Here is a 21,468-nt window from a genome sequence, read left to right as displayed (position 1 = left end):
AAGAGGGAAGTACAATAGTCTGGAATGAAGTAAAAACATGAATAATCACCCCAATCTCAGGTTGAAACAGAATATGCTTATTGTGAGTAAAATTACTCGGAGTGAAGAGAAACTAATCAACACTGATCACCCACTAAATAGAGAGACGGAGATGCAGATGAGGACGTCTTTAAAGAGGTAGAAACCACTCCAGGCTTGACCCTGATATACTGACCCACTTCTCAAGATACTGTTATCGACAGTATGAAAAGCTGCAGAGATCAAGCAGCAATGAAACACAACACTCTCCTGTATCAGTGTGCATCATTATATCATTTGAGACTCTGAGACAGTGAAAGCCAGTTCAAACTTATCAAGACTGTAATGTACATCTAAACAACTGATTGTTGTTGGAATGCAATCTACATTGTTCTATAAGTGCTTTTACTCGTTATCTGTCCAAATACTATATCTTCTCTAGAGACGCTTGGCGGGTCATATCTCAGGTTTGATCCCAAGCTTTGATCCGTACTCCTTTTACATTTTGTCTGTTTTCCCCCATGATCTGGCCTCTCTTCTCTTTGTTGAGTCAGCATCGAGTCAGACCCACCATCATCAGCACGGACACATATTCCCAGCCTCCCCTCACACACACTAACACACACTAACACACACACACACGCATCTTTGTATCCCTCCCTCACTGTATTATCCCATGTCCTCAGTGCAAACACAAACAAGCTCCAGGAGAAGCAGGTGTCCTTCCTCTGGGATAAATAAACAGTTAACCAGGATCCAGGATTAGGAGGTTGTGTCTTGTGTGTGTGTGTGTGTGTGTGTGTGTGTGTGTGTGTTGGTGTGTGTGTGACAGAGAGAGAGAGAGAGAGAGAGAGTGAGGGGGGAGGGGGGACTACTGTTAGTTTCTGTCTGTGTGAAGGGAGAAACTTTGAATATTGCTGATAGCATCTTTAAAGCCCCTCTATCTCCAACAAAGCTGTTTGTATTCACTCAGGTGTTTCTTTTCATCCCGCGTTTTTAGGTTTTAAGCCTTCATTGTACATTTATGTTATTTTTGATCACAATCAGCTTACTGCTAGTTGTCGAGGATTCTAAAGAATAGAGGGAATGCAAATACAACGTGTCACTCAAAATATATGATCGATGGCTCCTTTAAAGTTGGTTACTAATTGTTTTAACTCTCCATACCAGACTTCCATAGAGAAACTGCCTATTTAATGTAACCCTGTTGACAGCACTTTGCTCCTGTTTCATGCTGCTTAATACATTTTTAACTGTTAAGAGGGCCCCAACGATTTGGTTGCACGTTAATTCAGTCACTTTATTTGCACACTTCTGACGTTTCTGGAGATTTCAGGACTAAATTTGCCTGATTCTATCCTGCAGTTGTGCAGACTTTTGGTAATCTCTCCTCGAGGAGAATGTAAACAGCGCTCTGTGTCATCATCTGGTAACAGTGACACAGGTGAGGATATTTCCTCTCGCAGCATGAGAGCCGTTTACTGACCCATATGAAGGAAAACGTACAAAACATCACATTGTGTTTGCATGAGTTTTACATTTGAGTGTGTTGGTGCCTTCAAGGGGTGTAATAGAGGAAAGAAATACTCACCTTAGCTCAGTCTATCTACTCTTATGTCCACCAAGGAGGTTATGTTTCCCCCATGTCCGTTTGTTTGCTGGTTGGTTGGATTGCCGGCAGGACTACACAAAAACAGCTGAGCATATTTCCATGAAATTTGGATGGAGGATGGGTGTCAGTCCAGAATAGAGCCCATTAACTTTTGGTGCATATCTGGATAATGGGACAGATCCAGGATTTTTTTTTCTCACTTGCGAGCGTTTTTGGAATAATGCATGGCTCTTGATGATAAAACTTGATGATAGAAAGGTGTATTTATTTGGCTGGTATCTATGAGTGAGTACAAAAGGCTTCTGTTGGGCGGAGGTATGCACACTATTGAGTACCATTTCCAGTTTGAATAGATTTTCCCTCATTTTCAGGCTGAGAAAATGCTCTCAGATCCGAGGCCTTTTAAAGATAAACTTAAGATGAATCTCACGCGAAAAAGAACTGAAGTAAACTTGTTTTCTCCATTTAGTGGAAAACTCTCTCTGTTGTGCTTTCATCCATATCACAGGATCTTGTAGTTGTAGTTAGATGTAGTTTGCCCAGCTGTCCTGGAATTGCAGATGTTCAGATTTTTCATTTCCTGGCATTTATTTGTAATAAGCTCCCTATAAAATTACCATTGACCACCAAAAACACTATACATCTCTAATACAGATAAAATTAGATTTATGGCCTTGCTCAGAACGTTTCACATTTTGTTACTGGTGCTGATACTGACCTTTTAAAGTGGACTGAGTTTCAGCCATGACATAAATCTGTTATGTACTTATGAAACTATGGAAGATACCCCCTTGTTTTGTCTAACTACTGGAGCCTCATTTAAGCTTTAGATAAACTTAATTATAATATCTTGCTGCAGAAGAACCTTTAATCCCTGATTTTTTACATCGGCATCATGTTAGAAAGGGATTTAGCCAGTATGACTGGGAGGAATGATTGCAGCAAGTCAAACCTGTTTCAGTGATCTAATGGGCATCTGATTATTTTCTTAAGACAGAAGCTATGCTTTATAAGCAGCTGTCTTTATCAATGCCTTCATAAACAGAGTTTTTGGTATCACGCCTACTTAAAAATGATTGCAAGATCTAATGTTTGACATGAGGAAACACTGGATCACCATGAGTACCACAGGTTTTTATTCAAAAGATCTTTTCTTATTTGTCTCTGGAGGAAAAATCCTCTCCATACATACAAATTACTGCACATGAAGTAGTCTTGTTTAACACATACTAAAATACATTCACTGCCAACGTATAATGCTGCAAAATAAGAACTAACTTGCTCCTCCTGTTCTTAAATTAGCACCCAACCTCTCCAGTGTCTACAATGGATCAGTTGTGATTTATTTGTAATGCTGGTGCATCCTTAACTTTTCCTCTGTATCTTTAACCATTTCATCACCTTTTCGTTGTTTGTTTCAATAATTGATTATTATTCACAAGTATTTGCATGCGCATTCCCCCCCAATAACAGACCCAACATGATAAAATCACAGCTGTTAAACCCTGCTCTTCCACTGGCTCACCCTGACTCCCTCCGCAGCTCCAGGTAGGTCGCCGGGCGAGCCAATCACCACCTCCCAGAGAGTAATTGACAGCGTGGCCCCGCCCTCCGTCCACCTGTAATCCAATCCGCGGTCCTGTCACAGGTAAAACCGGCCTCAATTTCTCTGCATTGCCCCAAAAAAGCGAGAAAAGCCGACAAAACCCGTTCGCTCAGTAGGGGACACCTTGTTTGTTGCCGCGGCCCTCATCCAGCGTTAGCGGCGCAGTTTTCCAGAAGAAGACGGATCGGATTTTCAGTACCAACTAGAAAGTCCAGTTCGACCGACCGAGATGTCACAGGAGCATGACAAGTAAGTTGTCCTGACTCTCCACTCTCCAGCCTGCACAGCGGGACAGGTGGACTCTATAAGCCTGTAATACTGACTCTAGATATGTTGTGGATTTTCACACTTTTTTTTAAGCTCATGGCACAGACGGATTTATATTTAATAAAAAGAGAAGTGGTTTGACCTGCAGCTGCTGCCCGATAGACCAATTTTAAAAAAATCTGATATTTTACTTATTAATTTATTTTAGGATTATTGTGACTTATTTTTTCTTTTATTTTTAAGGGTAAGTTTACTCCAAGTCTGGCAGCCAGCTCTGGAGAGTGACTGTATCACATAGTTTCCCATGGTGTAACTCCGCTCTGTTCACCTGTCATGTTCAAGCCTGTACAGGTGTATCTCCACCTGTCGTGCGAGCACAAGGCGCCTGTTAGAATAAAAAACCGTCCCGTGATCGCGGCTGGCTGTTTGCTGTTTGATTTCGCTTGAAGCTCCCAACAGTTTAAGTCTTAATGATGTGTGCTCAGGGGTAAACATGGAGCAGGGAGCTGTCAGCTTAAGAAAACCGCCTCTGCTGATGTGTTTGAGTAAGAGTTATGATCGACAGCCTCACTTAAAAAAAAAAAAAAAACTCCATGAAACATCAAGAAATATTTGCACGCTGGTGTGATATTCTGTATGTTTTTGAGGGCAACGACAAGGAGACTTTTGAGGGGAGTGAAACTGTACACCTGCTAGGCGTTGGCTCGACTACTTACACAGACAATGTAAGCAGGCGCAGGGGCTATATGAGGTTATATTTTTACTCTACACGACCCAAAAGCTCTGTGTCAAAAAATAGACACTACATGTACACTGTTTCTAATACTGTAAAATGTGTTTTTTTCCTTCATGCTCTTGTGCTTTAAAAGTGAAATCTATATTCCCTACAAGTGTAATCTTTATTAATCTCTTGAAAACAAGCTCTTTTTGTGTGTGTGTGTGTTGTTGTTGTTTTAGTAATGAGAGTGAGAGAGTTTTACTGCTGCTAAATAATGGATCTTATCAGGTTGCCTTTTATGAGCAGCACAATTAGATATAGGATTACTAATTATCACTTTGCGTGGACCATTGAGAGGAAAAAAGCTGTATTTGTTGTAGATACTCAGACGTGGAAACTGAACCACTCCGTTTACACCTTGTCATAATGACTTTGTTGTGGCAGAAAATCAGCAGACGGATAAATGAAGATGTGTAGTTCCCAGAGTTTGACAAGCAGAGCTAATGATCTAGATGAAACTTTGAAAGCAAGAGCTTGACTAATGACTTTACTTTGTTCTTGGGATTAACACATCTAAGTAAATATAAGATGAGCAAATATTAAAATTTACTGTAAATAGGCAAGTTCAGTATTTGTATTTCCTTTTGATAAACCCTGCTTAATCGTGCCATTGATCCATCATTACAGCCGCAGGTTGTGTTGACAAACTTTTTGTAAAATTATTTGAAATCATCTTTTTTTTTTTAAAAAAATGCAGAAAATAAGCATACAGAATAAAAATGGAATCTTAAAGGTCCTATTTATAAGAAAAGTTGGTTTTTGAGTCTTGTTCCAGACTTGTCGAAAACTGTAGGCTTTGGGATGGCGACCGACCGACTTGACCTACAATCCCAAAGCCTCAGTTTTTGACAAGTTGGGAATGAGACTCAAAAGTCAACGTTTCCAACAAAAAGGACCTTTAACATAACCTAATTAACACCAAATCAAGCAAATGAGCCTAAAACTACAATGTGGTGTATTCTTATTGGTCCAACTCAGTCCTGTTTACAAAGCAAAGACTCTCGAGGCCTCAAACAATGGAAGAGGAAGAAGGAGGCGCATGAAAACTTATTTTTCACAAACAGGTTTTCCTATGAAAACAGTAGCGCTGATTAAACACAGGAATGTAGCCGGGTCAGATGCGTCACCCGCGGTCGCATCTTCAGCCAATCAGCGATCCTCGAGCCGGTGTCGTCACACTGGACGAGCCTGTAGAGCGTCTTTTCTCGAGACACCTCGGTGGTTCGATGGCTGAGATTTGTTGCACAATCATTGAAAAGCTTGAACAACTGGTCTCGTAGATAAAGAGGATTGGCACGGTGGATGTTTCGCTCTTATAACCTGTTCGTCTGTTTTGAAACGAGGCTGAGATTGTAGGAGTAGTCTATTAATCCTAGAGTCTATACCAGCTCTTTCAAACGTGAATATGTTGTGTACGTTTCTGCAAACCACGGGTAGATTGAGACTTTACTTTTTTTTTTCATGTTGGGACTTTCCGTTTCCTTTTCCGCGTCTAATTTCCAAGTCTATCTTGTGACAACGCTGTCGGGTTAGGTTTAGGCACAAAAACTTCTTGGTGAGGATCAGGAAACGATCATGTTTTGCGTTACCTGACTCTGACACGTTGAAAATTAACAACATTGTCCTGACAACTCATCAAAAATAAAAAAAACATGGCTGGAAAATGTCCCAACATCTGGTCATAAATATCAGGTTTTTTGCCACTCGACTAGAAATATCCTGATCTCTCATATAAAATATCCAGTGGTTATACGCTTACAAGCGTCTTGAATAGCAGTCTTCTAGCTGTTTTGCCACCAATATCTTCTCAAGATCATGTTTGGCTTGTCACCACAAACTCGGATGGAAAATGTCCCGACATTTTGTTGCCGTTGACATCTCGTTGGTGTCTTACAAATGTTTGAACACTGTCTCGAACAGTGGTCTCTGGCTTGGAAGCCTTCTGGGCTAGCTGTAATGTCAACACCATCCCCTCAAACAAAAAGATCATGTTTAGCTTACCTGGTTCTGTCACCACAAACACAGCTGGAAATTGTCCTGACATCTGGAAAATGTCACGATGTCTTGTGAGAGTGGTGGTTTCATGCTTACAAATGTTAAAACACAATCTCAAACAGTGGTCTCTGGCTTGGCAGCCTTCTCGCCTAGCTTTCACCATCCCCTCCTCCGCCAGATTTAAATGTCAGCTCATTTATATGTAATGCGTACGTTTATATGACATGTATTGTAGAAATGTTGATATAAGCAAAATTGCATGTATCTGTGGTTTGCAGAAATATACAATGCCATCATTTTATTCTGCCAACTGGGCTGATATATTTGAAGTCATGCCTTGAGTTGTTGTTTTTTTGGAAATATCATGTAGGAGGTAGAAGACGACATCACACAAGCAGATTTCTGCATTAAAAAAGCATTACCATGTTAATGACTGGTTTGTGCACAGTCACTGATGAAACTCTTGTCTCCCCGCAGTAAGCGTGCGGTCCTGGTTCTCCAGAACGAGGCAGGCTATGGCGGCCAGCGTCGCTCCTTCACCACAGAAGATGAAGCTTGGAAATCATTTCTGGAGAACCCGCTGACGGCTGCCACCAAGGCCATGATGAGCATTAATGGAGACGAGGACAGCGCTGCAGCTCTCGGGCTTCTCTACGACTACTATAAGGTATCTCAGAAATTACTTTCCTCGGCGTACTCTCATGTCATGTCAGAATCTCATGTCGGGGGATCAGTTACCAAATCCTTACAGCCGTTTCCCCACATGATCTTTCTCCATACTGTCATGAGACCAGTAAGCAACATCTGCGAGGCAGAGCCGAAGTAATGTTACTGATCTAGACAGCATGATGACCCGGGTTGTTGGATGTGATGTGGTCAGAAGCTGAGCGGCTGTGTTTACCCTCCCATACAGGTGCCCAGGGAAAAGAGAACAATACCCCAGAGCAAGCCAGAAGCACTGGTCTGTGATGTGGATCCCAACAAAAGGTAAGCAGCAGCCCTCCCCTAATACCACCCCCTTTTAAAAATTAAAGCACAGCAGACCACGGCATGGAGGGAATAGAGAGATTCAAGCTCAACCACACTCTCTGAATATACGAGGGAGCTAAATGCAGTACAGAAACTAGCTAAAAAAAACAACAACAGTTTACAACTGGACTTTGTTTCTCCAAAATATCAAAAAGCCTTGTTTTGAGCTTGAACACAATTTCAGAGTGTAACCCAATAGATTTGTTCTTAAGTTGAAGTTCAAACACGAGATTTACAAGGTTATACTTTACTTATTTATGTGTATTTAACCAGGTAACAATGTATCACACAAACAAGTCAGTCACAGTACCAAGTGTCATAGAAATAAACAGATCAAGCTTTAAAATCTCAAATAAGAGTAATAGAATTTAGTTTGAGAGCTATTTTATTCCTTTTTAAATGGTTTGCATGCATAAATATGGGTTATCTAAGGGGTAATCAATCAGTCACTTAACTTGTCCCCAAAGGGCAACTGGTTGCGCAGCAGTGAAACTCAAAAACCATAAAATAAAAAACAGAGAACACACACAGACAAAGGGGCAAGTTGAAACTATTGATTATTAGTGGTTGTTGTTTTGGATTTGAATGGGCTGTGTTGACTTTGAACTGACTTGACTTCTTCGTTGCAGGCATCAGATCCAGGCTGGACACTCCATAACTCCACTCCAGGAAGCCGGTATGGAGAGCAGGATCCAGGTCCTCAAGGCGCCCTTCAATATTCTACAGCTGGCCCAGGACAAGAGGCAGTTCCCCTCACCAGGTCTGTTCACAATTAATAACACAAGCTGACAGGAGTGGCTTAAAAACAGAAACCCTGACCGTCAGTTTGCTTCTCTATATTCAGACACAACTGTCACAGTTTCCATTGCCGCCGTGCCAAACTACCCGCCGGTCAAGACAGAGGGGCCCAGCCAAGGCTTCTCGGTGACCATACCGAACAACTGCACCGAAACTGACAGCCACGTGGGCATCTTCGCTGGGCGCCAGCTCACCCACAACGGGGTCCAGTTCAGTCCCAGCACCCAGTCCCGCACGCCCCCTGACTCCACCTTCACTGAGAGTTTCAAGGATGGTTCCCAGGAGGTGTGTGTGTTTCGATCCCCTTTTTTCTAAAAACCGCTAATGCTCTCCCGACAACCTCCCCCTCCTCCTCCTTCTCCTCCTCCTCCTCCTCCTCTCCTTCGCTTTCCTCACCTCTCCTCTTCTCTCTCAGATCTCTCCCATCAGACAATAGGATATTCACCTGATCCCATGGAGCCAGCGGTGGGCTCAGCCTTCCCCTGGTTTTATTTGAACATGCCAAAATAGCGGCCAGTGTGTTATTATGCCATTGTCTCACCAACACAATAAAGTGCTGTACTTCTCTCCTACAATAGCCAAAGCCCTTTCTCTGTCCCTCTCTCTCTCTATTTAACCTGGGGGGGAATTACAGTGGAAAAGAGTAACCCAACAAAACCCCTGTACAGGAGGGGGTGATGAATGAAGGAAGAGCTATTTAAACTCAACTAAATGTGGATGAAGGGGGAGAACAGATTAATAAAATCCACAGAAAAGTGAAGGGAAGAAAGAGAAAGCCCCCCCCCCCCCCCCCGAGGGGCTCTTAATTAGAATACTGATTATTCCTCTGGTGAATTACTAATAAATATAATTTAAAATCAAAGCAAATCAGCCGTTTGATATCCTCTTTTTGCTGTTTCCTTTGTGCGCTGCAGGTGTTTTCCTTCCCAGGGGATCTCCAGTTACGTATGGCCTCCATGACGCCTGACGAGTATCCTCAATTCGACGCCGTGCCGGGGTAAGTCTCGCTGCCGCCGGCCCACCGTCCGACTTGCACCTCCATTCAGCTTTTGACACAACACGGCAGAATGGCCTCATTCATGGCAGTCACAGGGGAGATACCGGACTCCCTCCTCTGTGTCTGCACACACGGGCATTATCTGACAACACACTGATTTTGGGTCACAGCAGCGAAATGAAGCGTGCCACCTCGCTTTTTTTGTTATTGCATTGTTATCCAGTTTGGCTTCTTCTTGATGTTTACTCATCTAACCCTTTTTCAGGAATCATTACGAGTACACCCTCGAGGCGTCCAAGTCTCTGCGTCAGAAGACAGGTGACGGGACGATGACATACCTCAACAAGGGCCAGTTTTACCCAATCACCCTCAGGGAGGTCGACAACAAAGACATCCAGCAACCCATCACCAAAGTCCGAGTAAGAAAGGAGGATAAAAAATACACCTGAAACGAGCAGAAGCGAAGTATTTATTGACAGTAATCACATGCTGAGTATCAAGAAGTCACTGTGTGTGTTATTTGTTGACAGAGTGTGGTGATGGTGGTGTTTGGAGAGGAGAAGTGCAGAGATGATCAGCTGAAACACTGGAAGTACTGGCACTCCAGACAGCACACCGCCAAACAAAGGTGTCTGGACATCGGTAAGAAGTCTTAAATACCAGTGGTGGAATGTAACTGAGTACATTTCCACAAGTTTCCTCAAGATCCATGCATTATTCCCTGAGAATGAATGAAAATGTTGAAAAATGTAAAGTTAACGAAAGCGAGAAAAACATTCCCGGATCCGTCCCTTTATCTGGATCCGAAACAGAAGTTAATGGGGCTTATTCTGGGCCATCCTCCATCCACGATTCATGGAAATCCATTCAGTGTTTTTTGTGTAATCCTGCTGACAAACCAACAAACAAACAGACACTGGTGAAAACATAACCAACTTGGCAAAAGTACAAATAATCTAATGATATTAGAGTAGTAGTAGTAGTAGTAGTGTATTGTAGTTGTAAATGTTGTAATAAAGGATATTTTTCTGCAATGAGTAGGCTATTTTTATTTTTAATTCTTTACATACTTTTACTTAAATAGCATTTTCAATGCAGGACTTTTTTTTTAATTTACATGTTTTGTATACAGTTTGGTATCAGTGCTTTTACTGAGTAGAAAAAGAATCTGAACACGTCCTCCAACACTGTCAGTTACATTAAGAAATCATTTTTTGGCATAACAAAAGTGCTGCAGTAAAGAGTCAAATCAACACAGGTGTAATGTCTGGACACGGCTGATACACAGGTGGTGGTGATATTAAAGATCCGATGATTCATGCTGGTTTTATCATGGATCAGTCTGATTAATCCTCCCGTGTCTGTACCATTGAGTGTCTCGTTGAAAGAGCAGCTTAGCAGTAACTGACGGAAAAGGTGTGTTGTTTGGTTCTTATGGTTGAAAATAGGTTGGCTGGAGATTAATTGTTTAAAACCCCAACATGTTATAACTTAGTGAAAAAAATGAAGTGTTGATTTGTTTGTTTTGTGCAGTTAACACACCTCTGATATTTGGCTCTTCTACAAAATTGGCTCTTAACTCTTAACTCTTGTTTGTTGTCACAGCTGACTACAAGGAGAGCTTCAACACCATCGGCAACATCGAGGAGATTTCCTATAACGCCATTTCTTTCACCTGGGACACCAACGAGGAGGCCAAAGTAAGACAACAAAATAAACACACACACATTAAATTAATGTGTAAGTGCATTATTTGGTCCACAGGATCTCTGGTGATCCACGGTTTCCGTATACTTCCTCGTCTTGAACTCTTAATATGAGCCTTGAACTTTTCACATCAACACACTTAAGCCAAAAATAGACGACTCCTCCTTTTCAAAGGTCCTGTGTGGTTCAAACCATAGACCCAAATGAAGGTTTCAGGTGTTGAGACCTCTTTGTCGGCAATCATCATCCACTTTGTTCATTGTGATCCTCCAAAACAGTCGTTAAGGAAAACAGGGGCTTAAATCGACGAGTTACGATGCTGTCACCTCCTCTCTGTGTGTTTAGTCTTGTTGCGTGGAGACATGGGTGTGTGTGTGTGTGTGTGTGTGTGTGTGTGTGTGTGTGTGTGTGTGTGTGTATGCTTGTATAAGTCCTCCTGCTCTGTGCGTTTACGTTCTTGATTGGTTCAACCTGTCACCCCTATTGTGGTGTGTTAAGGTATTTCTGCACACCAGACAAAGAGTGCAGGAATGAGGAACCTCAGCAGGGGGGATGATGACGGGATTGGCGGTTAGAAAATATAATCCTGTTCAACAGGTAATAGAGGTGACAGGAAGTCTTGATATTTTAGTTTGACCCGCATGCCGCTTCACTGTCAGCCTGAGATGGTGGACGACTGACAAACAGAAAGAGAAAACATGGCTCTTCGGCTCATCTGTCGTCACATGCATAAACCTCTCACACACACCAGGATGTGGGTCTAACCGTCTCGTGACTCGAGGCCTGTGTCAGGATGTTCATCCTTGTGTGTGTTCATGACTTCACCGTGTGTGTATTTTTGGAAGCACCGCCCTGCCACGTTATTTGAGCATCTCATCAATGATGATTGATCTTATAGATCTGTTAAGTGACAGACGAACACGTGTGTGAGCAGGTGTGTGAATGTGTGACTTGCCCCCGGGTTGATTGCCCTGCAGCATGTATGCATTTTCAGTGTATTTGCAAAAGGCAGCCCCTCCCTTATGTTTACCTGCTCGGGGTTCTTTGCACTTTTTTGATCTTTGTTTAGCATGTTACAAATTCTTCTTACCCCTCATGCATAGCATCATTTTCTCTGACTTAGGTCTTCTAAAAATCTACAAATCTTCAGTGGTAATCACTCCAAATATTATTTGAAAGTAGAAAGTGTTTTACAATTTTTACTGCAGAAAAAATGTAAAGAAATTATAACAGCCTGTTTACTGTTTTATATTCCCAACCAAATTAAACAACCCAACCACTAAATTGTTTTGATAACCAATTAATCGAGTATTTTCTTAATAAAGAAAAGTAACAATTCTCTTAATTCCAGGACATCTTTTCTTGTTTTATGACAGTAAACTCTATGACAGTTGGGTTGTGGACAAAACAAGACATTTGAGGATGTCATGTTGGGCTTTGGGAAACAATGATCAACATTTTTCACCCATTTCTGACCTTTTATAGACCAAACAACTGATCGATTAACCGAGAAATTAAGGGACAGATTAATCGACAATGAAAATAATAGTTAGTAGTAGTAGCCCTACTCTACGTTATATCTAAATAAAGTAGTGTTGTCACAGTACTGGAATTTCTAACTTTCATACAATACCTTGAACAACTAGTACTTGTGTTTCAATGCAGAAAAAGAGTAACGAAACTGTTCCAAATATCTAGAATCAATATGTATTGATATATGACTTTTTATGACAACATTAAAAAAAAGTTTTAATAAAGAAAACATGCTCAGGGTATTTACTGATGAATAGACGGTGGGTTTTAAATACACTGTACTGTATTTAATGCACAAATACATTCACACATTTCCTTTTTTTATTTCCTTCTTAGTATTTCTAATATCAGCGATATCTGCTGCTTTACCTCTTGGATCCTCTCTGTTAGGTGAATCCAAACGCTCTGTTATGATCATGTCCTTTGTTGACACAATGACAACCTGTTTTCAGTACAAGCAACAGGAGGACAAAGAAGCAGCTCCGCATTAGAAAGAAATATGAGCCTGTTGTTACTAGAATCGACCAATAGAGGGCGACACAGAACACTGAATGAGGCCTCAGCTGAAGGAAGGCCTTCAGTGTCTTGATTGATTGATGATTTAACAACAGCCATAAAAAGCCATATTATCACTAAAGTTGCTGTTGGATTCCACTGACGAAATTTGTATTTAGGTTAAATTTCTCAAGTACAAGTGAAGTTGGACATTTCCTCTTTGCTGCAAACACACCTGTTTCCATCTTCTTTGTCTCATCTCTCCTGACTTCTCTCTCTGCAGATCTTCATCTCCGTCAACTGCCTGAGCACGGACTTCTCCTCTCAGAAGGGCGTGAAGGGTCTTCCTCTGAACCTGCAGATCGACACCTACAGCTACAACAACCGCAGCAACAAGCCCATCCACCGCGCCTACTGCCAGATCAAAGTCTTCTGCGACAAGGGGGCCGAGAGGAAGATCCGTGACGAGGAGAGGAAGCAGTCCCGCAGGAAAGGGAAGGTGGCCGAGCTCAACCCTGGCCTGGCCTGTGAGTCACTCTGTACTTTACCTCGTTTGATATGCCCAAGCAGGGGGCTGGAACTACTGTACCGGCTGTCGGTAATCCCAGAGTTTAAGTGTATCAGTGTATAATCCAATCTGTTACACTTCATAACAAATCAAAGTCAAGTTAAGATGAGTTCAGACACACCTGCGCTGAAAAAATACAGTACACTGTGGAAAATGTGATTCCTTCAGCTGAACTTCCCGCCTCTTTCTCACCCCAAATCAGCTGTATCAGAGTTAAGATGATCCATTATTGTCTTAAAGCTGCACTAATCAACACTTTTACATGAACAATAGTCAACCTAAATGACTATAATTTGAAAGTGGAAGTTTGTAGTGATGCAAAGAGAAATATCGCCCCTCCTCTCTCTGCTGTTCAGAGCATTTTGGCTTGGCTAAACGCTAGCTATTTTTGGCAGTTTTTTTGTATTTAGTTTTTTTGATGCCCACAGTTTTGGTTCACTCACATTACTGCAATCAACATCAACCATTTCCCAGCCAAATTTGGTGCTGTTTACAGGCAATAGCGCGGATAACCCACTCCGAGCTGCCGGCCCAGCACCAAACAGTCGACAGGCAAAGTTAGCAACTAGCTAGCGAACGTAGCGCAGCGTTTAGCAGCTAAAGGGGCAGGTATTTCCCTCAGGAGTCACTTGAAACCAAAACAGATTTAAAAATAGCGTGAATAGCAGACTAACATTTGCCGGTGCCAAAAAAATGCTCCTGTGGCTTTCTGGACGTGTAAAATATGCAACTTTTTTGCCAACATGTTAGCTAACAGTGTTATAAGGTGATACCTAATAAATCAATGCTCTGTTTACAGCTTGTTTTGCTATCCTCAAGCAGCTGTAAAAGTATTTGAATGCAGTTTTAAAGACTTCTTATTAAACTGCTCCCTGTTCTGTGTTTTCCTCCCAGTCGTGGACATCAAAGTGCCCATCCTCCAGAAACGCAACGACGTCACCATCTTCAAGATGATGAACGACTTCGAGACCCAGCCCGTCCTCTTCATCCCTGACCTTCACTTCTCGTCCTTCCAGCGCCATGTGAGTGGCAATCACACACACAAAACTCTTAATACCACCAGTGTTTTTTAGGATAACATGGAGTCACATACAGAACGAACATTGTGTTTGCTGCATTCATGTACCCCTGGCATCATCTTAGGTGGTCCATAAACAGTTTGCTGGTTTCAGCTTCCACCCACTCATCAGCCAGCTGGGTCGAGGTGACCTGCTTGCTTAGTTGGCAGGAACAGACAGTTCTTGTTTCTAGCGCTGATAGGAGTCCTCCATACTGGTGGCTTTATTTCAGACTGCTTACTCACAGGATGAATCATTTACCAGTGACTCAAAGCAAACCGGCGTGGTTCAGAAAATAGTACCTGTGCAGCATTATGATGTGTTTAATGGCTTTAATGACTTTACGCTTAAAGCATGTGTGCAGTTTTTATCTGAGCTGACCAGCAGCAGTCAACATTTACACCTGACACCTAGTCCGTTGGGCATTTCAGGCACTTTTCATGTCATACATACTTGACAAAACAGACAGCCAGGGAAAAGAACATTTGTAAATTTTGAGCGACCCCTGCTGGTCAAATTATGAACCATCCCAGCTGGGTACAAATAAAAAAAAAAGCACTCTTCTCCCATCCTCTCGTTCTTTGAGTTTACTTTGCTACCAGTGAGGCTGAGGGAGTCACAGGAAGTTATTTTTGGTGCTGGCCATGACATTGAACCTGACTGAGCTGCTATCAGTTTCTGATAAACTCTGGGTTTACCTACCAGCTCAGAATAGATTTCTATTAACAGCAACGCCTGCAATCAATACAGTCACAGGGCAATAGGCTGCAAAGAAAGAGCTTTCCAAGAAGAAAAAAGTAACATATTTTTGGTGGAACCCGTGCACTTTGTTATTTACTGTGTAAATGAACACAGCCTCCACATAGCAACTTACAACTTATTACAGCAGTGTACATGCACAATAGCTGTATTTCTGGTCTATTATTGTTACATTTACATTTACAATTTACATTGTTGACGTAATTCTAATGCATTTTCTTCACTTTGAATTGCCTGCATAATTAATGTAAAATAAGATGGATAAAACCCACTTGATTATTGAAATAGGATAAAAAGTATCAAAATAGAAGGGGAAAAAATGCTTAAATTCAATTACAATAAAAATGTTCAGAAAAGAGTTTCAGGCTTGCATCAGGTAAGTCATATCTAGTTAAAGGCTAAAGCAAAGAGATGTTTTTACCTTTTTAGTGCGCTGGCTTCCCAGATATCAATAGGTGGTGTGCTCCATAGCTTAGGGGCGTAATTGACAAGTAAAATTGGGCCTCCTGACCCCTGAAAATGATTCTGAGAACCTCTGTCAGGGGGCAGGCCTGCACTTTGATCCGTGTTTCTCCAGCTGTATATATAACTAGACAGCTGATTAGCTGTTTTGTGTCGACCAGGCTCGTTTCTCGGGTCAACACTGGAGATGTTTCAGACTTGCTTGTTGACTCTTTCTTTGACGTGGTTGACTTGCAAGGGTAGTTGTTAAGTTGTACATTTTAAACACACACTTTCAATGCAGGATATACATTAAAATCAGAATTAATATTATGTCTATCAATATTGGGTACTCCAATCTAAAACATCTGTAGCCGGTTGTATTAGATGTTTTAAGTGATCTCAGATACTAAAACTTTTATTCATATGAGTAAATTTCTCTGTTTCTTTTTGTTCTGCAGCCATACTCGACAGAAGATGGAGAGGAGAGGTGAGTTCATGGATGCCCTGATTTCACACTTGCTCTTTTCACGCTTGCTTTTTGGTAGTTTTGAACCGAGACAACCTTTGGCACTTTCGCAGTAAAAGGCATTCAGGGTTGTTGTTTCTAGGAAATGCCCATGTGCTTTGTGCTTATGTGTGTTTTATAGCCTCTTAGCTGGTTGTTAGGGCATTCAAGCAGTGATTTATGTTTGTGTGTGTGTGTGTGCTGCAGCTCGGGCATGAAGAGATTACCCTTCAGTGACGATGAGTTCGGTGCACCTCCAAACAAGATGGCAAGAGAGGAGGAACCAAAGAAAGGTAAAAGTCCAAAGTGACGCTCTTGTCAGGGGCTATATGATCAGTGTGTGCACATGTGTGTACGTGTGTGTGTGTTTGCTGTGATGGCCCCCTGAGAGCAGTTTCCCTCCCATATACAACCATTCTCTCTCTCTCCGGGCCATGTGATTATTCCAGGTCTTTCAAAACACACACACGTGTCCAAGGCCTCCACTGACCCAACAAAATACCGCTGGTCACTACGTGCACACATGCAAACAAGCCCGTGCCCTTTACCCTATATCCTATTCATAGGCCGTCTGCAGCTAGTGTTATTCAATGCTAAAATATATAAACAAATGCTTTAAGATGTGTTATAGCTAGAATATGAAAGTTTTAAAGCATTGACCTTTTCAAACTAGTTTCATACAGATTCTGAATCAGTACACCTGCAGTGAGGTTTCAGGGGGGTTCTAAGAATAATTGAGGGGTCATCTGATACTCCTGTTACATAATATTGTCAATTTTTTTTCAGATCTTCTCCAATTTTTTGCTTTTTTGTGAAAAACTGGACGTTTTCACTTCATTAGGCCTCTAAATCTCCTTCAAATTAACAATCTCAGAGGGTGAAATCACTCTTTGGTAGTCTCTGAACTGCGCACAACTTATGTCTCAGTATAAAGCCTTGTCCTGTGATGAGAGGTCACAAATAGACTTGACTATTTTAAGGGTGCACAAGCTAAAACAGACAGACAAGACACTGGTTTGGATGCTGCTGCAACTTGAGTCCAAAATTCAGCCATTGTCTGCTCACCCTCATGCTGATAGAAAGTCAGTTGAAGTTTCAAAGTCCACAAAGCAGATGTTCACTGAATATACATTTTTGGGGAGAACTGCTCCTTTAAATTACATGTCACTTTTATTGTACCTTATATGATTACATCTAATGATTGAATCTAGGGACTATTTGAAGTAGGTGGTGTAACTTTAAAATGAACTATTATTCATCAAAAGCATGACCGATTTGTTCCCTTAAATTCACCCCAACGTCAACTAAATTCATTTCAAGCTTTAGGTAGCGTTTCATAATCTTTCCACAACAGCTGTTATGTTTTTCCAGTTAGATAGTTGGCAGCCTTGCGATGGTTTGGAGGGGATCGTGCTGACGTCTGAAACTGCCAGTCATGTCGAGCAGCCTCCTTCAAATGACGTCTGTCTCATTTCGAAACCATCTCCATACTGTTTCCCATCTTTTCTATTTGGTTATGCGCCATATACAGATGATGTAAACAAGTGAAAATCCCTGAAAGCAGAAGCCGTATTTCCTGTATTTAGATGCCACAATATCACAAGTTCCTGCAGCAGGTCGGAAAACAATAGACGAAAGAGACCTATTTAGAGCGTGATCTATTTTGAGAAGACTCAGTGTAGTGAATGAGAGGTGGGTCTGTCCTTCTGTGTGTATGTGTGTCTCTTTACAACTGTGTATGATGACTGTGCTTTGTGTGGGCCCAGTGCCACTTCTTTGACTCTGGATGAGTGCCCATGCAGCCTCGCGGGGGGAGTATTTAGTTAAAATGGCCTGAGAGCGTTATACATCATATCTGCTGATGTATTAATGGTTCAAATATATGTGTGCATGTGTTTGATGCTATAAATCCACAAACTCATTAAAACCAGTTAAGCTGCTTTTATACCTTCTATTGACTTCTGTCTGAGGCCAGATTTGGGTTTGATTTTGCGTTCAATCTCTGAAAATGCGTGCTTTACTTTGACGCCTCTTCCTCCTCTTTTTTTACCACACAGTACTGCTGTACGTGCGCAGGGAGACAGAGGAGGTGTTTGATGCTCTTATGCTGAAGAATCCCACGCTGAAAGGCCTGGTGGAAGCTGTAAGTTGTCCTCAGTTTCATGGCTCATATTGCACTTCATGCTTCTGTTTCATACTGGCTAAATAAGCTGTGGCAGGACTGTTACCCAGGAATAATGTAGGGAAGAATAAGGGCAAAGAGTGAAAGAGAAAGAGAAAGGACATGGGGGAAGGGATGGGAAAAAAACATTGTGGAAAATAGGAAGTAGAGGCGTCCTTGGGAGAAAGAAGAAGAGGAGAATGTAGCAGTAAGATTAATTTAGTTTTCACATAGTTTAAAAAGTAAGCAGGGATACAAGGGTCATGCACAGTACTTACGGAGCCATAACATGTGAAAGAGCTGTGAAGACCTGAGTGCCAAAACAAAAAAAAACTGTTTTGTTCAAGCTTTTATGTTTCTTTCATTATTTTAACATTGATTTGTGTTTTTCCTCAAACAGATTTCAGAAAAGTACGATATACCTTTGGACAAAGTTGGAAAAGTCTATAAGAAGTGCAAGAAAGGGTGAGTAAAAGAAAAACTTTTGTTTTTTGTTTTGTTTTGTTTTAGATCTCCTTCAAAATGCAAATAATGAGAGTGTCAATCAAACCCTTGGCTATTTTAGATTCTTGATTGGCTGATTTGTGCCGAACACAAACACACCACCACACTCCTTTATGCCAACACCAAGCATAACTGACATTTAGCCCGATTTAAACTTTCAGAAATGTGTCTGATAGGTATTTAGTTGGTAATTTGTGATTTAATTGTGCATTGGCAATCAAACTAGCAGCTGATGTGATGCACATCTCAGCCAATCATGAGCTGCAGGAAGAACAGACCAATAAGGCTTGATTGACATCACCATAATTGGGATATTGAATGAAATTGTGCAATGATTACATTTGCATATTGGAGGTAAAGCCAAGGTCTTGAGCAAAATCCTGCTGTGGTACAATAAATCCTGAAGGAATATTTCATATTTCATGTGTCAGTTGTACATGCTTAAGATGAGAATATTGTTACCCACCTCATGTGTACGGTAAGTGCAGCCTGTAGCTTGTTATCTTGGTACGAAGACTGGGACCTGGGAGAAACAGCCAGCCTGGCTCTGTACAAAGGTGGAAAAAGTCTCCCTATCAGCACTTCTAAAGATCACTAATTAAACATCACTGTACGAACAAGACTTCAGGAAGTTACTATGATATAAAATAAATAGTCCCGCACATAAGCCCCCTAAACCAAATTGTATTGGTTAAACAAACAACATACAACATGTTAATTGATGAGCTTTAGAGGTGCTGATCGGCAGATTTTATTTAAGATGAAGGGACAGAGCCAGGCTAGCTGTTTCGCCCTGTGTTTAGTCTTTATGTGAAACTGTGCTAACTGGCTGCAGGCTGTTGCTACACTTTCAAGAAAGTGAATAAGACTGAATAAGACTGAACATAGTCTTGTTCAGACCTGCTGTAAATCACCTCTGTTGTGGTACCCTGCTACTGTTGAATTCTGCCCATGTTAATCAATTTATTTCCAAATATAAGTCAAGATTTTAGTCTTTTGTGATGAGGATAAAATAAACAGGTAGCTAACACCCATATCCGTCTTTCAATAGGATTCTAGTCCACATGGATGACAACATCATCAAACACTACTCCAACGAAGACACCTTCCAGATCACCATGGAGGATTTGGGCGGCATGTGTAAACTCACCCTCACCGAAATCTGATTGGACAGGAAGAGGTGACGTCATCCAGAACAGAGGGATCGGAGCCGTCAGGAGTAGTGGTTTACACATCTAGCTATGCAGTGACTACGGACTTGATCGGAAATGTAAATCATGTTGTCTTTGTGCTGTTTTAAAAGTCCCACAAGAGGTATTGAAAAAGCCATAGCTCTTAATAGACCACAATGTTTATCAGATATATAAGTTATACATTTGGATTCATTTTAAAACCTTCTTGCGCATAAGAATCAACAAGTTACGTCAAGTTTGACTGTTACATTGACACCTTTATTTTGTATTCAACAAGCTGCACCTCAAATATTAGTGCCTACTGTTGTACATTGTTTGTGGTGCTGCTATACCTCATGCTATGCTAGCAGCAGTGTTTCCCATATGTTTGAATTGTATGAGGAGAAACAGCTCCCTTCCAAAAGCCATAGCACTGACGATTACAATCAGTAAAGTTGGGTATTTTAGTGCACAAATGAAGACTGCAAATTATCGACGGAGCCCCAGCGGTTCAGTGTATTAATACTAAGCAACACGGCAGTATTTAGTGTGTAAAACCTTCTTTAACCATCATACAATAAGGGGGAGAATATCTGTACAGTAAATGTTTGTTGTATTTTTTTTTTCTTTGCGTAAAATGTTTTTTGTGAGTGAAATGGCTTAAAATATGTTTTTCCTTAGATCAACTTAAATAATGGCCTCTTTGTAAGTATTAAATAGTTACTAAATATATTGATAACACAGCTACCCTTTCACTGTAGGGTATTTTTCTGAATATTGATGAAATAGGTCAATGGATGTCTAGTACAGTCTGCGCTGACTGTTTTGGAAGTGCAATATGATATTTAGGTTCAGGCACATTCAGAAAAAACTCCTATATTGCCACAACTACAGTATATAATACAAACTTAATTGATAAAACTACTCTTCATTTCTTAATGGAAATAATGTTGTATATATCAACCGGCAAATGGATCTACAGGATCCCTTCTTTTGTATCTCAGTACTTATTGTGTATATATTTATTAAGAGAACGGATGTGGGTCATTGTGTTGTTTTTTACCATATATATCCAAATTTCTATTATTCCTAATAATATAATGTTGTTTTTTTTCCTTTTTATATGAAGCTATTCTAACATTACATGTCAAGGGACAAAAAACATGTTTTTAATCAATGTTTTTTTTTTTGTAAAGGATTTGATGCACAAAGTGCCCAATAAAGGCTCTCTAGTAGCTGCTGTTTTGGTTGTCTAAGATTTTTTTCTGTATTTTCAAACGCTATTACAAACCCTCCCTCTTACAAGAGATGTGTAATCTATGGATATGAATTGGTTTAAGTAAGTAGTCTGTCTGTGGTTGAAGTTTTGGAGCTATAGCAGCCATTAACTGTGCCTGTGCCAGTGTTTTCTGTGTCTGTCCACGGGAACAGATGTCTGGGCATCAAACCTAGCCCTGTGGAC

General features: G+C 41.1%; 1 protein-coding gene across 1 annotated transcript; it reads left to right on the top strand.

Moving 5' to 3' along the window:
* Window positions 1–3,352: 3,352 nt before the first annotated feature.
* On the top strand, window positions 3,353–21,241 carry grhl1 (grainyhead-like transcription factor 1). Its single transcript, XM_073484505.1, has 16 exons — window positions 3,353–3,485; window positions 6,754–6,943; window positions 7,190–7,263; window positions 7,935–8,065; window positions 8,150–8,388; window positions 9,018–9,100; window positions 9,366–9,519; window positions 9,631–9,742; window positions 10,706–10,800; window positions 13,119–13,362; window positions 14,298–14,425; window positions 16,123–16,151; window positions 16,377–16,462; window positions 18,227–18,312; window positions 18,731–18,795; window positions 19,886–21,241. The coding sequence occupies exons 1-16, from the start codon at window positions 3,466–3,468 to the stop codon at window positions 19,998–20,000; spliced, it is 1,851 nt and encodes a 616-aa protein (XP_073340606.1). The 5' UTR covers window positions 3,353–3,465; the 3' UTR covers window positions 20,001–21,241.
* Window positions 21,242–21,468: the final 227 nt, after the last annotated feature.

The sequence above is a fragment of the Pagrus major genome, chromosome 16 (genome assembly GCF_040436345.1).
Source record: "Pagrus major chromosome 16, Pma_NU_1.0".
NCBI lineage: Eukaryota > Metazoa > Chordata > Actinopteri > Spariformes > Sparidae > Pagrus > Pagrus major.
Note: the sequence above shows the minus strand (reverse complement) of the source record. Positions and strands in the feature narration are given on the sequence as shown.

What these genes read in the sequence shown, in the direction of transcription:
- grhl1 (XM_073484505.1), top strand. Translation starts at nt 3,466, where the DNA reads ATGTCACAGGAGCATGACAA. An exon ending in ACAAAGGTGTCTGGACATCG is followed by an intron (nt 9,743 to 10,705) that starts GTAAGAAGTCTT and finishes TTGTTGTCACAG; the next exon opens with CTGACTACAAGGAGAGCTTC. An exon ending in ACAGAAGATGGAGAGGAGAG is followed by an intron (nt 16,152 to 16,376) that starts GTGAGTTCATGG and finishes TGTGTGCTGCAG; the next exon opens with CTCGGGCATGAAGAGATTAC.